At 43.8% G+C, this 17,349-nt stretch overlaps 1 protein-coding gene and 1 pseudogene across 3 annotated transcripts in view; one reads left to right on the top strand and one right to left on the bottom strand.

Moving 5' to 3' along the window:
* The window catches only part of COL7A1 (collagen type VII alpha 1 chain), a 299,769-nt gene that overhangs the window by 25,212 nt on the left and 257,208 nt on the right, over positions 1 to 17,349 (bottom strand). For all 3 annotated transcript variants that reach the window (XM_089684078.1, XM_089684079.1, XM_089684077.1), the window contains exons 90-103: positions 16,026 to 16,061; positions 14,700 to 14,741; positions 12,432 to 12,476; positions 10,506 to 10,550; positions 10,395 to 10,430; positions 10,246 to 10,305; positions 9,940 to 10,065; positions 9,793 to 9,864; positions 9,662 to 9,697; positions 8,153 to 8,212; positions 5,368 to 5,412; positions 5,220 to 5,255; positions 2,201 to 2,236; positions 2,062 to 2,118 (exon numbers count right to left, since the gene is read on the bottom strand). In XM_089684078.1, the coding sequence (XP_089540204.1) occupies positions 2,062 to 2,118; positions 2,201 to 2,236; positions 5,220 to 5,255; positions 5,368 to 5,412; positions 8,153 to 8,212; positions 9,662 to 9,697; positions 9,793 to 9,864; positions 9,940 to 10,065; positions 10,246 to 10,305; positions 10,395 to 10,430; positions 10,506 to 10,550; positions 12,432 to 12,476; positions 14,700 to 14,741; positions 16,026 to 16,061 (732 nt within the window). The remainder of the gene's footprint in view (positions 1 to 2,061; positions 2,119 to 2,200; positions 2,237 to 5,219; positions 5,256 to 5,367; positions 5,413 to 8,152; positions 8,213 to 9,661; positions 9,698 to 9,792; positions 9,865 to 9,939; positions 10,066 to 10,245; positions 10,306 to 10,394; positions 10,431 to 10,505; positions 10,551 to 12,431; positions 12,477 to 14,699; positions 14,742 to 16,025; positions 16,062 to 17,349) is intronic.
* Positions 12,709 to 12,824, top strand: LOC149457106 (U2 spliceosomal RNA; annotated as a pseudogene).

The following is a 17,349-nucleotide window of genomic DNA, read 5'->3' as shown; positions in this document are numbered from 1 at the left end:
AGTGAGTCACTAACCCAGAAGAAGTATGCAGCCCAGTGTCATCCATCTCCTCTCTGTGGGCCTAGTCTGTGAAGGATGTACCAACTGAAGGGGGCTGGGCTCACAGTACTGCCGCACTGAAAGTTGCTCAGACGCCAATACGCAAGCATAGCCCAGTTGTGCAGTAAGAACCGTGAGGGATCCGTGACATCACTGGGCCAAGCAGAGGACAGCTGGAATTAGGGTTTGTACTGTATTTGGGGAAACAAAAGTCTACTTGCAGGTGAAGGTTCAGGGGAAGGGGGTGTTGGAAGGACTGGGGGGACCAGGTATCTGAAAGGTGGAGATAGGCATCAAGCACTGTTAACATGAAACGTGTGGATCAAGGGTCCCCCATGTCTCATTGTTGGTTCATCAATAAAGATTGTGTACAATCTGCTGCTATGTGCGGTTGACTTCTTTGAATGTCACATACATAGTAATGTATCAACTTCCATATTTATACTGAATCATTGATTGAAGTAAGGAGAAGGTCAACAATTTCAACAGTCGCAGATTATATATCTGTAGCACCCTCCTAGTTAGTTAGGGGGAGCTAGCTGATTATTTTTTCGTTAGAAGGGCTGAGTAGCAGCCTGGGCAATAGTCAGCTGGGTCAATTTTGGGTCAGGGCTGCAGATCAGTTCCTTGATACCTTCCCCTGTTCGAGAATCGAGAAAAGATTCTGGAAGCAGTGGGCGGGGGTGAGGAGGAGCTGGTCTACACTCTTACAGGATCCTACACACTTAGGTTCCTTCAGGATGGAGAGTGGGGGAAGGGTCCAGTAAATGTATCACATTTACCAGCCCCTTCCTTTGCTGAATGAACATGAGTGATCGGTACCACTCACTCACTGTGTTCATTCATAACTGAAGCATAGTAAACTGTATTTATTTTGGGGGGCCCTTTCAGGTTGGCTGTATGGGGCCCCGTGGATTCTAACAGCAGCCCTGCCCGCAATACATGTTCAGCTATTAATTGATGGAGAAATGTTATGATAGTGAAAGCCGCTTGACTGGCTGAGCAGCAGTGATGTCACTTCTGTCACTGAGACTCAGGATGCGGCAGGACACTCTCAATGGATAGAAGGCCGTCCATTGAGAGCACAGTGCGTATGCTCTCGCCATTTTCAGATGATGGATTGAACAATGCTCCGTGAGATGTTCAAAGCTTGGGAGATTGTTTTATAACCTAACCCCTTCTCCACAGCTTTATCCCTGACCTGCCTGGTGTGTTCCTTGGGCTTCATGATGATGTTTGTTCACTAATGTTCTCTAACAAACCTCTGAGGGCTTCACAGAACAGCTGTATTTATACTGAGATTACATTACACACAGGTGGGCTCTATTTACTATTTCGGTGACTTCAGTGCCCCCATCCCCACAGTGCTGCCGGCTTCCCTCCTTTCCTTTCCACCGGCAGCTCAAAGCACACAATAGGATCCTTCAGGATGGAGGGTGGGAGGAAGGCTCCAGTAAATATATCACATTTACCAGCCCCTTACTTTCCTGAATGAACACAATGAGTGATCGGTACCGATCACTCACTGTGTTCATTTATAACTGAAGCCTAGTAAACTGTGTTTTTGGGTTTTTTTTAGGGGGGTCCTGTGAGGTTGGCTGTATGGGGCCCTGTGGTTTCTAACAACAGCCATGCATATGTGCAAAAAACAACGTCTTCAGCTTAGTCATGTGGGCTTCTAATGAAAAGTAGGGCTTATTTTGTCGAGGGATCAATTTGTTTTCCTTAATATCCTCAATATTCTTAGAATTCTTGGCTGACACCAGGGCAAAGGCAACATCCATTGAGACTGACTGAAAATACCATAGCCTGGACAATTCTAATCTTTGTACTTGTGGACGAATCAGTATTTTTAAACATCTTCCATCCAAGGTTTTTCAATGGCCAGTCAGCATCATATTTCTTGACTACTGGATCCTTTGCTGTTAATATTTTATCCAAGGTAACAGAAACTGTCTACTACTACTTTTTGTGTTTTCACATAGCCTTACCAAATTTGAATCCATGTATTAATCAACTTACCAATTCTCCTTTATTTCCTTTAGCACCAGGAGGTCCTTCAATAGTCAGAGTGTCACCCTAGAAAGGGTAACAGAGGGTATTAGAATCGTCCTACAAAGAAGAGAACACATCTGATGACTGAAATGAAGATATTTTTTACCTTGTCTCCTTTAATTCCCACGGGGCCTGGGTCACCCTGGAAAAGGACAGAATAGGATATAGTCATAGTCACCCAAAGAGTGTCAGTGGTGACAGGTAAGACTGCAAAGTCTACAGTAGTTCACCGTTCTACACCTTCTCAACAATTGGACGAGTGTTCCTGCACAAATGAAGGAATCCCGTCATGTCTAGAGATACTGGAACCCTATCACAGGGCAGGCCAGCAAAGGACAGACACTTGCACTTTTTTTTGGCTGGCTGTGTCTATGCCTTCGGTCAACTATGCTACTGTATATCTAGATGACAATTCAATATATCAACACTCAGGAATGGAACCAGCCATTTGTGCAGGAAAAGCAAATGAGCGAGTGATGAGCTGCCTATGAAGAGACTTGTTTCTGTACATTTTCCAACTGTTGAAAAAGACAGTTTAAAGGAAGGGTATTCTTCAGCAGTAATACATGCCATTTTATTCCTGTGAAATACATTTGATAAGAAATATTCTTTACAAGATACACCAATAATTTAAAGAAAAACCATAGCTTGTAAACAGTCATCGTTACACTCACCAGCCACTTTACTAGGTCCACCTTCCCACATAGAAGAAAAATATATTTTAAATATATTTAAAAAATATTCTTCCCAAATATATTGACATATATTTGAAAAACTACCGTACTACCGTATTTTGGCCATATTCAATATATTTATATATATCTATATATATATATATATATATACACACACACATGCACACACACATATATATATATACACTGTATGTTAAAATGCGTTTTATTACAAAATATATGAAAAAATATTTTTAAAAATACAATATACTGTATGTCTTTAAAAATACATTTAATCTACATTTTTGGAAAGCATTTACAAGTATATGTAAAAATATATGTTAAAATAACTTTTTTATATGTTAAAAAAATTCTGAAGAATATATTTAAAAAATATTTTTCATATATTTTGTAATATATAAAAAACGCATTTCAACATGCAATATATATATATATGTATATATATATATATTGAAATATATTTTGAAATATATTGAATACGACCAAATTTATAGTATTTCAAATATATGTCAATATATTTGGGAAGAATATTTTAAAGATATATTTCATATATATTTTTCTTCCATGTGGGTTGCTAGTGCCAAGAAAATGTCCCCCACACCATGACACCACCACCACCAGCCTGAACCATTGATACAAGGCAGGATGGATCCACCACACCATGACACCACCACCACCAGCCTGAACCATTGATACAAGGCAGGATGGATCCACCACGGCACCACGAGCCTGAACCATTGATACAAGGCAGGATGGATCCACCACACCATGACACCACCACCACCAGCCTGAACCATTGATACAAGGCAGGATGGATCCACCACACCATGACACCACCATCAGCCTGAACCATTGATACAAGGCAGGATGGATCCACCACGGCACCACCAGCCTGAACCATTGATACAAGGCAGGATGGATCCACCACACCATGACACCACCACCACCAGCCTGAACCATTGATACAAGGCAGGATGGATCCACCACACCATGACACCACCATCAGCCTGAACCATTGATACAAGGCAGGATGGATCCACCACGGCACCACCAGCCTGAACCATTGATACAAGGCAGGATGGATCCACCACACCATGACACCACCACCACCAGCCTGAACCATTGATACAAGGCAGGATGGATCCATACTTTCATGTTGTTTATGCCAAGTTCTGACCCTACCGTCTGAATGTCTCATCAACCAGTCTGCCCATTCTCCTCTGACGTCAACAAGGCATTTGATATACTGAATGCAGGGTCCGGGGAGACCGAATATAGTGAATGCAGAGTCCAGGGAGACCGGATATAGTGAATGCAGGGTCCGGGGAGACCGGATATAGTGAATGCAGGGTCCGGGGATACCAGATATAGTGAATGCAGGGTCCGGGGAATGCAGATATAGTGAATGCAGTGTCCTTAAGTGATCACATACTCTGTTCTCATCTGCAAGGATCTTAGATGGCTGGAGGAGGAGAAGCAGCAGCACACTGGTCAGCCCAGTGAATGACTGTATTAAAGTGCATACTCACAAACCAAAGGAAATACTAAAACAGAGACAAAGAACCAGTGGTAACGGTCCCAGATAGCGGGAGACCCTTGATGTGGTTAGCTGATGCATTTTGGGAGACACATTCCCTTCTTCATAGCGTTAGCTAACCACATCAAGGGTCTCCCGCTATCTGGGACCGTTACCACTGGTTCTTTGTCTCTGTATTTATATCTCCTTTGGTTTGTGAGTATGCACTTTTATGCATTTTAATAAATTTATTTTTTACCATGGTAATGCACAAAGAGAGTGCGCCCTTCTTTTGCTTTTCCTCACCAGTACCAAGGTTTCCCAATCTTTCAAGGGCTGCACCTCAGAGAATGACAGATACAGTACCCCAGTCAACATGAAGATTGAGCACTGGTTTCGTTTTTCTTGACAGTGAGTGACTGTGCAGAGCAGGGGAGAGGGTGTCAGCACATGTCTGATCATTAGAGCAGAGTAGGCTGAGTGCTCAACACAGCCAGAAAACTGACCACGCTGTGCTCTCATCCCTAGTGTGGTCAGTTTTTGATAGGAAAGCAGATGGACTGGCAGGAACACCAAGGATTTCACAAAAAGGAAGTGATACAAAGAGAACAGGAGACTTTCTCATACAAGTACATGGTACAGCAGGCACATATCAGGAATAGATGTTGGGTTTACATATTTTTTTATTTCTGATGTGAATACCGTATGGTTTGGCTGACTATATGCTCTATAACTTCATGTTACTGTCCTGAAACTGCAATTTTGAAATAAAATAAACTTTTGAATGAAAAAAAAAAACAAACAAAAAAAAAACAAACAAGGAAACTACAATATTTATTCAGAATATGTGCCCATACTGTATTTATCATTTTACAGGTAGAACACAGGGCTGGCTGTATACTTGGAAGTCTTACCTTGTCTCCTCGTTCCCCTCTGTTTCCAGGAAGGCCCTTAGAAGACACAATTAAACTGCATTAGCCAAACAATTTGTTTAATGTCCTTTTTTTCCCCCGTAAAACAGGACACAAACTATGAACAAACGGACAATACAAAAGAACTTACAGCGGGGCCACGGTCCCCTTCTAATCCGGGGCGTCCATCTTCCCCCTACAATTATAGAAAGCATATGGGGTAAGATAATGACCATTGAGCTGCATTCATACAGTACAGTAGGAGCAATGTGTAGCAAAGACGAGGCAAATTTACAATGCGTCAGTAGATTTGTTTGTGACATGCCCTCTCTATTGGTCAGAAGTATCCAAATTTAAAATGTATCTAAAAAAAAAAGCAATGGTCTCCAAACTGCGGCCCTTTGCTTGCCTTTATCTGGCCCTTGGGGTAACATTTCTTAAACCGATACGAGGCACTATTCTTCAGACTGACACTACCAATGGCAGGGCTGTCTTAATGGATGGGCAGCTCTGGGCACTGTGCATGGGGGTGCCATGATAATCTTGCAGTACAGCATATTTGCAAACTGTCCCGGATTTGCCGGGACGGTCACGCTTTTTACTAAGCTGTCCCGGGATGGCCTGGGCAGCATCCCAGAAACACTACTGTGCCATTCTGCCTCCCACTCCCCCATTACTATGCCGCTTGTGTTGATTAGTCTTTGATTTATAGTATGTTGTTTAAAATTGAAAGTAATAATAAATATATATAAAAAAATAGGTGCAGCGCTAATATTAAAAGTACAAAACATAAATACCGTGCAAAAAATCAATAATATAGAGTAATATATCAACAAGCAATATAAGTTAATATTATTCAATTCATATCTTTAAAGTGAAGGTAGTGCTGATTAAAGTGACCAACAAGTTAGTGTTAGCAAATTTATAAAGTGACAAAGTATTCAATAAAGTGAAAAATGGTGTTTTGGCACTTTATAACACCATTTTTCACTTTATTGAATACTTTGTCACTTTATAAATTTGCTAACACTAACTTGTTGGTCACTTTAATCAGCACTACCTTCACTTTAAAGATATGAATTGAATAATATTAACTTATATTGCTTGTTGATATATTTCTCTATATTATAGATTTTTTGCGCGGTATTTATGTTTTGTACTTTTAATATTAGCGCTGCACCTATTTTTTGAAATATTGATCTTGGAAGGTTTTTGGTACCTTTTTACCGGTGTCACAGCAGCTTATTTATAGCGCTCACTTCTGTGTTCTATGCTAATAATAAATATATGTTTCATTCTATCAACTATTTGTACTTTAATACTTGAGAGTAGGTGCGCAAATTGGGGCAGGCTGGTCGGGGCCCTACCGCATTACTTTGCCTAGGGGCCCATGATGCTATTAAGACAGCCCTGACCAGTGAGGCATAATTCCTCCCACTGACACCAACAATGGGGCATTATTCCTCCCACTGACACCAACAATGGGGCATTATTCCTCCCACTGACACCAACAATGGGGCATTATTCCTCCCACTGACACCAACAATGGGGCATTATTCCTCCCACTGACACCAACAATGGGGCATTATTCCTCACACTGACACCAATGATGGGGCATTATTCCTCCCACTGACACCAACAATGGGGCATTATTCCTCCCACTGACACCAACAATGGGGCACTATTCCTCCCACTGACACCAACAATGGGGCACTATTCCTCCCACTGACACCAATGATGGGGCACTATTCCTCCCACTGACACCAATGATGGGGCATAATTCCTCCCACTGACACCAACAATGGGGCACTATTCCTCCCACTGACACCAACAATGAAGCCTTTTTTACTCCCATTGGCACCTGGGCATTTTCTACTCACACTGGCCACAGTCGGTTCCCCCACAAAAGCCTAAAGGGCAATAAACTGGCCCTTTGTCTGCAAAGTTTGGAGACCCTTGATAAAAAGCAATAAAGTAATACATTGCAGCCTAGCAGTCCTTAGCCTAGGTTCACATCTTCGCAGTTCTGTGTACCGCGTTTGCGCAGACACAGCAAATCATTTATTTGAATGTCCTGTTGTAATTGCGTTTCCTGCTGGAAAATGGTCCCTGAACTTTTTTTTGTATTGAGTAATATTTGTCGAATTTTTTCCATAGTTTGCAAAGCTTAAAGAAACTGAACCTTTTTGATAATGTGGTCGCACGGAAACTGAAAGGTGCTTTTTAGTGCGCGGGAGTGCCATTAAGAGTTAATGGCACCCTTGCACATTTTTTCAAAAGCAATGCTTTCTTAGTGCGGCTGCGGGAACACATGCGATTTACATGTGATTTACATGCACTGCCATACCTGTACAGATGTGAGCATAGCCTTACATGTGGTGGCTGCGTTAGTTTTCTATTTCAGTTTTTTCCTTTATTTTTAATGTGTGATCCTTGCAGCAACACATTTTATGCGCAACGGGGATCATTCACCGCACTGTATCATGCCGGGACTATCAGGTCCTCCCCCTCTGTTGTCTTGTCCATAACACAGACAAAAAGGGTCCTGTTGTCCTCAAAACAATATAACTGGTGAAAGAGACGTTAACAGGCTAAAAAGATTTCTGGCAGGACCAGGGGCGGACTGACCATTTGGAAACTTGGGCACTGCCCGAGGGCCCGGGGTCAGTAGGGGGCCCCATGAGATGCCCCTGGTACCTTTTTCAAAGGCTTTTTTGAGTTTGCAAGGACACAGGGGCCCCATGATCCCCTATTGCCTGGGGGCCCCATGAGTTGTCAGTCCGGTTGATTTATATCCTCTATGGCTATGGAGGAACATATTTCAATGAAAGTTTTTCTGGCTGGATTTCAGCTTTAAAGTAATTCCAGTGCCAGGTCTAATTTATAGGCCAGTATTACATAAAAATTCAACCAATATAATAATAAGAGAGACTTACTCTGGTTCCTGGATCGCCTCTCTCCCCTCTTGGGCCCAATAGACCAATTCCTTGGTCACCCTGTTAAAAAAAAACACATAAATGGTCTGAATATTAGTAAAAATATTCTATAGATGTAGCACCCTTCTAAGAAAGCTAGATAATTATATTTTTAAAGGCTGAATAGCAGCCTGATGCAATAGCCAGAGGGGTCATATTTGGGTAAGGGCTAACAGGCTTTGCAGATCAGTTCTATGAAACCTCCCTCTGATCTAGAGACTTGGAGAAGTCTCTAGTATTCAGTGGGCAGGGGGTGAGGAGGAGCTGGTCTGCACTCTCAAGGGATCCTGGCCAATTCCCGAGCAGGAGGCTTGGCATGGGGTTAGGACAGACCTTAAGAGTGACTGAGCCTTCACAGCAGCAGGAGAGTTTGGGTGGAAGATAGAAGGAGCAGGATGGAGTAAGGAGCTGGAAGGGAGGATCTCTCAGCCTCATCGTCTCCTGAGAGAGGACAGCCTGGGAGGCAGGGAAGGAACTAGCCCAGCATAAGGCCTGAAGGCAGCCACCAACCTACAAGCTTGCAGGAGAGACTGAGTTCGTAATACCACAACCCCTGGGCCAGATAAGGGGAAAGGGCATTCGGGTGCGAAACCTGACTAGCCCCCATCTGGGACTGCTGATCTTAAGAGGCAGCTTCTGGGTCATCTTGCCCAGGGCTTCCCTCAGGCAGCTGGGTTAAGAGGAGGGGGTCATCTGGGGTCTGAGGTGGTACACCAGGAGAGGCTGGATAGCTCTCCAAGAAGATAAAACCCTTCTGAGCACTTGTACATAGTTTCAGAAAGTTGTCCTCAGGTCACTAGTTCTTTATGGATTCTATGTATCCCTCATCTCCATCCAAGTTTCAATAACTTAATACAATCCAATAAAAACAAGTTCAAGGACTGTTCACTGCCTCTGGAGTGCAAGGCTTGAAGGAAATGTATGTTGCCTGGCTGTGCAGGACTATATAGGGGGACCCAAAAACTTTTGCAACTCCTAAGGAGGTAGTGCTACATAGACTAAACCCATGTAATGTATATGGAGTAATGTGATACCAATTCAAGGGGTCCTAGACAAATATTTTACTGGGAACTTGACTTCAACATTGGAAGTAAGCTCTTCCCACCTCCAGTCCTACTGTCCAACAAGGGCACCAGATTTGGCCATAGATGGTCTCATTGGATAGTGGAATGGAAGGTAGGTGGGCCTTATCCAAAAACTCCAGACCCTGATTACAGATTGTTAGTAGGGCTCATAGGGCAGTTGGCAGATGGTTTTCAGATTTATACAAATAGCAGCAGGCACCTCATGATATCTACTCTTAGTCAGTTTGAAATTCTGGGGTCGGGAGCTCTGTACAGAGCTTTTTTTGCACAAATATTTATTACCAAAATTTACCCCATAAGATTGAATTTAGCATTACATTGAGAAATTAAATCTAGAAACAAACAGTAAAACATTTTATTTAGGATTATAGAAGAATAGTTGTACCTTATCGCCCTTTATTCCTGGAGGTCCTGGGGGGCCCTTAAATAAAACATTAAAATTAGTTACAGCCAAATGGGTCCAGTTAATGAATATTATATTTTACATCCTGGCCAATAGGTCGCAAAACTTCTTACCGCTGGGCCGGTTGTTCCTGCTGGACCCTGCACACCTGGATTCCCTTCTCTTCCAGGAAATCCAATCAAACCCTATGGAGAAGACTTTCATGAGATGACACAAAACCTGTTTTATTCAATTTCCATGATACAAGCTGAAATTCCTACCCTCTCCCCAGGAGCTCCTGATGGGCCCGTCTGTCCAGCTTCTCCTCTCTGACCTGGAGGACCAGGGTTTCCTGCTGTACCTTGCAAACCAGGAGGTCCAGGTGGTCCCGGCAATCCAACATCACCCTGAAATATGATTTCATTAGTCCAAGGCTTCACATACTACATAACTTTTAAAATTTGTATAATTTTGTAGCTAATTAAGGGACAGAAACTAGAGTTTGGTTCATATAAAAGGGCTTTGATCAATATGTTGTTAAAGTGCAACAACGGTTTAAATGGGTCAATCTATCATTTATTACTTACCTTCAAACCTTGGGGTCCCATTTGTCCTGCTGGTCCAGGCAACCCAACTCCAATGTCACCCTAAAAGTTAAGCATGTATTATCTTAATTAAAGAATATGTATACAGGTAGGACCCTAATTTGACATCCTGGCAGAAATCTAGAACTTACTTTATCTCCTTTTAGTCCAGGAGGTCCTCTAACCCCCTGCAAGAAAAGCATATACATTAAACCAAAGACTTGGTCCAGAAATTTGCTCTATCCTGTACTAGTTTAACTTACAACTTCTCCAGGTTCGCCTGAATCTCCTTTTTTCCCCGGCTCCCCCTAGTGGCAAAGGAGAGAAAAGTGCATGAAAAGTCTATATTGTGGAGCAGTGTCTCTCAAAATTGTTTTAGTCATAGCAGCATTTAAAAAAAATGCAAAATGTTAAGGCACCCCTGTCCAAAATGGGGTTCCTCTATCACATCAAAAGCCCTTCCAAGTCCCCTATTCAAACCAGAGTCCTCATCTCCCCAACCCCTGTTGTATAAGAGCCATCAGTCTCCGCCTTTCACTTTACAATCCTCAGTCCTCCCTTCCACATCAGAGTCCTAAGTCACTCCCTTTCACATCAGAGTCTTCAGTCCCCCTCTTTATATCAGAGTCCTTAGAGCCAGATCTAGCCTGTCTAAGGTGGGGGTGCAGTAAAAAATGTCAGCAAGGCAGAGGACATTGGTCACTACTGGCAGGGTAGAAGACAGTGGTCACTGCCAGAAGGGTAGAAGACAGGGGTCACTGCGGGCAGGGCAGAAAACAAGGGTCACTGCGGGCAGAGCAGAAGACAGGGGTCCATGCAGGCAGGGCAGAAGACAGGGCAGAAGACAGGGGTCACTGCTGACAGGGCAGAAGACAGGGGTCACTGCAGGCAGGGCAGAAGACAGGGGTCACTGAGGGCAGGGCAGAAGACAGGGGTCACTGCGGGCAGGGCAGAAGACAGGGGTCACTGCTGGCAGGGCAGAGGACAGGGGTCACTGTAGGCAGGGCAGAAGACAGGGGTCACTGCGGGCAGGGCAGAAGACAGGGGTCACTGCGGGCAGGGCAGAAGACAGGGGGTCACTGCAGGCAGGGCAGAAGACAGGGGTCACTGCTGGCAGGGCAGAAGACAGGGGTCACTGCTGGCAGGGCAGAGGACAGGGGTCACTGCGGGCGGAGCAGAAGACAGGGGTCACTGCGGGCGGAGCAGAAGACAGGGGTCACTGCTGGCAGGGCAGAAGACAGGGGTCACTGCAGGCAGGGCAGAAAACAGGGGGTCACTGCGGGCAGGGCAGAAGACAGGGGTCACTGCTGGCAGGGCAGAGGACAGGGGTCACTGCGGGCAGGGCAGAAGACAGGGGTCACTGCGGGCAGGGCAGAAGACTGGGGTCACTGCTGGTGGAGCAGAATACAGGGGTCACTGCTGCCAGGGCAGAAGACAGGGGCAAAGCTCCTCCCATCCCTGTACTGCACACAGCCTGGGCACAGGCAGCAGAGCTCCACTTCTTCCCACAGCGCATAACGGAGATCAGTATAGTGTCAATCAAGGACAGTATAGTGTGAGGCTAGGGTAGTAAAGTATCTGATTAGAGTGGTATAGTGGCAAGTTAGGGTAGGTTAGGGTTGGCTTGGGTGGGGACAAGTAAAATATGGCACACCCCAGCACCCCCCTAGATCCGGCCATGCTTAGCCCCCTACTTTCACACCAGAGTCTTTGGTCAGCCTGAGTACTTCAAGAAAATTCTTGACGCTGCTCAAAAATATGGAATGCAACACAGCATGCCTGACAAGCCCAAAAGGCACCCTGGTGTTCTGCAAAACCCTGGCTGAGAAGCCCTGCTGTAGAGCCAGCAAGGGTTCTGGAGGACATGGAGAACCTTCACATCAGTCCATGCACACACATAAATTCACACAATGGGGCAAATTTGCTTGGAAGCCAATTTAATTTTTCCTTATATCAGCATCAGACAGAGAAACAGGAACTAAAAAGAGATCTCACCAACCCGGCCCAAGAGACAGCAATAAACCTACACAAGTTCTAACCCTTTCCAGCAATAGATCCTTTCCCAATCTATCTAAAACTTCCAAAAAAGTTTTTGGCTGGAGTTCTAATTCAATACCTGTTGAATATCAGCTTATGTTAGTCTTCTATATACCTTAAAGTGGGGTTTGGCTTTCTTGTTTGATGCTTACCCTCTCTCCTCTTGCACCTGGTGGGCCTCTGTCTCCCTTTTCACCCTACAATACAACATGGAAGATAATTGCTTACATACCCTGGGTAGTATGACAGAATGACATGAAAGAATGGATACATAAAGAAAAAGTCATAAAGAAATCATTGTGCAAACCAATTTTCAGAACTCTCAAGAAGCTTCTGCGGACTCAGGAGCATGTAGACAGAGACATGTAGAGACCCCCAGTCCCCTTCAAAGAATAAGGGGCCTATTTGACTGATGTGTATGTACAATATATGGCTTCTCGGCCTTTTGGCTAAGATCAAGTGTAGTATCTGTTCTTATCAGTGTCCAGTGGGGGTGCTCCCGACCATTCTAGCTTTGCGGGGATGGTTGTTGTATAGTACCCTCACTGGTATGATGGGGGTCCGGAAGGCTGGACCGGAGGGACAGAAACCAGGGAGCGCCACGATTCGCTCTGGGGCCTTGGGAGTAATTCCTCTGGGAAAGCTGGAAAGACCCAGCACCTCCTGATTCGGACGGATCTACCTTGGTCTGGCCAGGGGCTGGGGACGCAAAAAGTCTGCAAACTCAGTGCCCCCTGGGGAAAGACGCTCTCAAGGGTGTCACTAGTAACACTTGGGTGTGGGACCCCACGGTGTGAAGATGACACATGGCCACTGTTTTTCACCTCTTTTTGCACAGCGCCCTAAGGACCAGGTCTTTTGGCTAAGTCCAGGGTAATTTTTGCTACGGGCCTCAGGGCCTGGTCTGTGCACAATTTGGCACGGTACCACTTTTTTATTTTTTCTTTACTTTACTATTCTATTTATTTATTATGCACTCCCACGTTTTGTCACTTTTTACTTTACTTATGTGTGTGTTTTTCACGGATGGAGGGTGTGGGTCCTCGGGCCTATCCTGAAGTCTAGGGGGAGGATGTGTGGCCTTTTGGTTCCTTCCTCCCCTGATCCCTAGGGGGTTTTCTCTTCGGGAGAACCCCCTTGCCTAGTACTGGATGTTCGGCCTCGGCTGGACATAAGGAACGGTGGTCCACCAGGCCTTTTGGCTAGGAGGACCAAATGGGAACCTTGTCCCTGTCAGGAGCTTCGTGCCCCGGGGGATCAGGTGAACGGTCCAACCCCTTCGGGGGTAGGACAAACACACCCCTAAGTGCACTTTTTCGTGTGGTGTTCGCACTTGCACATTTTTTGTGATCACTTACGGGTTTTTCGTTGTAGTTTGCACGTTTGCGGACTTAAAAAAAAAAAAAAAAAAAAAAAGTATGTACAATATATGGAGGGTGTGGGTCTTCGGGCCTGCCCTGAGTCTAGGGGGAGGATGTGTGGCCTTTTTGGTTCCTACCTCCCCTGTCCCTAGGGGGTTTTCTCTTCGGGGGAGCCCCCTGACCAAGTACTGGGTGGCTGGCTTCGGCTGGCCACAAGGAACGGTGGTTCGCCAGGCCTTTTGGCTAGGTGGACCAAATGGGAACCTTGTCCCTGTCAGGAGCTTTGTGCCCCGGGGGATCAGGGTAGTGGTCCATCCCCTTCGGGGGAAGGACAAAGCACACCCCTAAGTGCACTTTTTCGTGTGGTGTTTTGCACTTGCACTTTTTTTGTGAGCACTTACGGGTTTTTCGTTATTTCGCACGTTTGCGGACTTAAAAAAAAAAAAAAAAGTACAGTATGTACAATATAAATATATATATATATATATATATATATATATATGTAGAGTGCTGTGTAAATTGACGGCGCTATATAAGTACCTGAAATAAATAAATAAATAATATATATATATATATATATATATATAATAAAATGTATATATTTTTTATATATATATATATATATATATATATATAAAAACAAAAAAAAAACCTGCCATTCATAGAGTGAATTTGCATGTATATTTGCTCTGTGCGAATTGGGCAAAAACATATATTCTTTAGGCTGTTTCTCTTCTGAATTAATGTTTCTTTTTTTTGTGGGCTGTAATAAAAATACCGCATTTTGGCCATTAGATGGGGCTGCAAAGCATAGGAAACACATATATCTTTGTAACAAAAGATACAATGTAACAATTCTAGAGAATGCTGGTGGGATTTGGCAAATCAGTGTAACCGCTGGTTAATTTGCTGTAATGTTTCTTCTTGAACCCAACGTTGTCATAGGAGTGTTTGTCTATAAAATTCCTTGTATGTCTGCTTTATGGACATTGATACTGGAAGTTGGTATTTTGAAAATTTTAGGGTAATGAAATGCTTATAGTAAAAATATGAACCTACCTGTTCACCTGGTAATCTTTCGGCCTGGTCACCGGGAGCTCCCTGATAATATAAAATATTCAAAATGTGTAATACAAAATGTCATCAATAACTTTAAGGTGCTTCTAAAGCCTCAAGTTTTTTTTTTACCTGAATGCATACTATGCATTCAGGTAAAAAAAACTCTGTGTCACATACTCACCCTTCCCCCCCTTATACTTACCTGAGCCCCATCATGATCCAGCACTGTGCACAAGACCTGCGGCTATCCTGACTTTGTCCCTCCTCCCTGGGCAGATCGAGCCAATGGCTCACGCTCCTGTAAATCAACTCAAGTGACGAAGGAGCGAGGGGGTGGGGCTGCTGTCTGTGTCAATGCATGTAAGAGCGGGACTCAGGAGCGAGCCCGCACGAGTGCCCTCCTGGGAATTCCTATTGGGGGCACTGAACAGAGAGGAGGGACCAGAAGCGCCGTCGGGGGACCCGAGAAGAGGAGGATCAGGGCAATGCTATTGCTATAGAGCAGGTAATTATAGACATGTTTGTTCTTTTTTAAAAAATCCTTTACAACCACTCTAATTTCACATATATAAAGACAATTCTAAAACGCAGGGCAATGCAGAATATACTACAGTCAGAATTCTCTGTTATATCACCTTGTTTCCCCTTCTCAGTGCTTCTAATTTGTGTTTCCTTTAAAAATTAGAGGGATGAAAGGCAGCTGAGTCACAGCTGGGAGGGGGAGCAGGGTAATCTAAGCTGCTAAGTCACTTCTGGAAGGGGAAAGCAGGGGGAGCTGAGCTGTTGCATCATCACTGAAAAGGGGAGCAGAGGGAGCTTGAGCTGCTAATTCACTTCTAGTAGGGGAAGCAGGGTGATCTATGCTGCTGAATCACTGTTGTAAGTGGGAAACAAGGGGAGCTGAGTGGCTGAGTTACTACTTGGAGTGGGGAGCAGGGTAACATGAACTGAGCTGCAGGGTCAGTGCTGGGAGGGGGAGTTAGGGCATAATGGAGCTGATAGGCTATGATTTTAGTGTTTATCTTGTAAATGTTAAGGATGAATTGCTCCACAGTGCCTGCAGCAACGGAGGTCAGTGAGGACCCAAACCCACTTCATGTATTTATTCACAAATGATCAAATGTATATTTGAATGCAGCAGCTACAATTTAAAAATCTCCTTTTTATATTACCTTCCTATAATCTCTGCAAATTATATTTCAAACTGAGTGGGAATGTCATTGGCTAAATGAAAGTACAAAATATCATAAAAGGTTAAACATCTGACATATTCATATATCAATTGGGCATTTAGCTGTTTGAATAATTGTTTTATGTGTTTCTTACCTTCTCTCCTTTAGGCCCCGGACCTCCGGCAATAAACTAAAATTAAAACACATGTACACGTAGTTTACTTTACAGCAAAGTGGTGAAACACAATTAACAGTCTCAAATTCTGTAGGATGTTAATTAAGTTTTAGATGTTGCTGTAGGATCCCGTCCAAATATCACCCAAACTGTATTCTCCGCTCCTCGCACGACCTCCTGCTCTCTAGCTCCCTTGTCTCCTCCTCCCATGCTCATCTCCAGGACTTCTCCAGAGCTTCCCCTATCCTCTGGAACTCTCTACCCAAATTTATCAGACTATCGCCTACTCTGCCCACTTTTAGGTGATCTCTGAAAACCTATCTCTTCAGGGAAGCCTATCCTGCCCTCAGCTAATAATGGAATCTTCTACTCCTCCTACCAGTCCATCCCCCACAGCTACTACCTTTTGTACCACTAGCCCCTCCCTCTTAGATTGTAAGCTCCAAGGATCAGGGCCCTCCTATCCCTCTTGTATTGAACTGTATTGCTGCTGTATTGTCTCCTGTTATATTGTAAAGCGCTGAGCAAACTGTTGGTGCCATATAAATCCTGTATAATAATAATAATAATATATAAATCCTGTATAATAATAATAATAATAATATATAAATCCTGTATAATAATAATCATCTTGGCATTCTAGAATCACTGCAAGAATCGCGAGATTCTGGAAAGTGATAAGACAAATGCAAAATGCACATTCTTGTTAATGACACCTCAAACGTGCAAAAGAAATGGGTATTTTGCCACGCAACAAAACGCACGCAAAACGTAAAAAAAAATGCGCTCTACAAATCGTACCAAAGTTGGCTCCAAATAAAGTGCAGGAGCTACTTTGGCACATTTTTTTGAAGCAGACAGCAGCCCATTCAAATGAATTGCGCTGCTCAAAAAACCACGTATTCAAAAAACGAGCTAAAATTGCAACAGTCTGATGTTGCTAGATGTGAACGGGGCCTTAGACTTATTAAGTGTTCTTGCATAGCAAGGAACACTTATTGTTATCTCACATATATATTCTTATTCTTATTCCGTTTCTTATTATAGCCATATTTGCCACGCTAACTCCTCCCACAGTTTTTACACTACAAATACAAGTAATATATCAAAACGTGCGGATTGTTCCCGATCGGATTGCTATTACTTTGTGGAACGTTTCGCCGAATCGTTCAAGAAATATCGCGGTTTTTGCAGCAAAATTTTCCCATAGGAATGCATTGAGCAGCACAGCACAGCTAGAGTGTGCAAAGGAAAAATCAGAAAAATCAGAACATGATTTGTAAACTGCCATCACTCTTTCATT

Source organism: Staurois parvus, unplaced genomic scaffold, assembly GCF_062004578.1.
Source record: "Staurois parvus isolate SC_StPar_1 unplaced genomic scaffold, SC_StPar_1.0 ptg000335l, whole genome shotgun sequence".
NCBI classification, from domain to species: Eukaryota; Metazoa; Chordata; class Amphibia; order Anura; family Ranidae; genus Staurois; species Staurois parvus.
The sequence above is the reverse complement of the archived record's forward strand: the minus strand, read 5'-3'. Positions and strand labels throughout refer to the sequence as shown.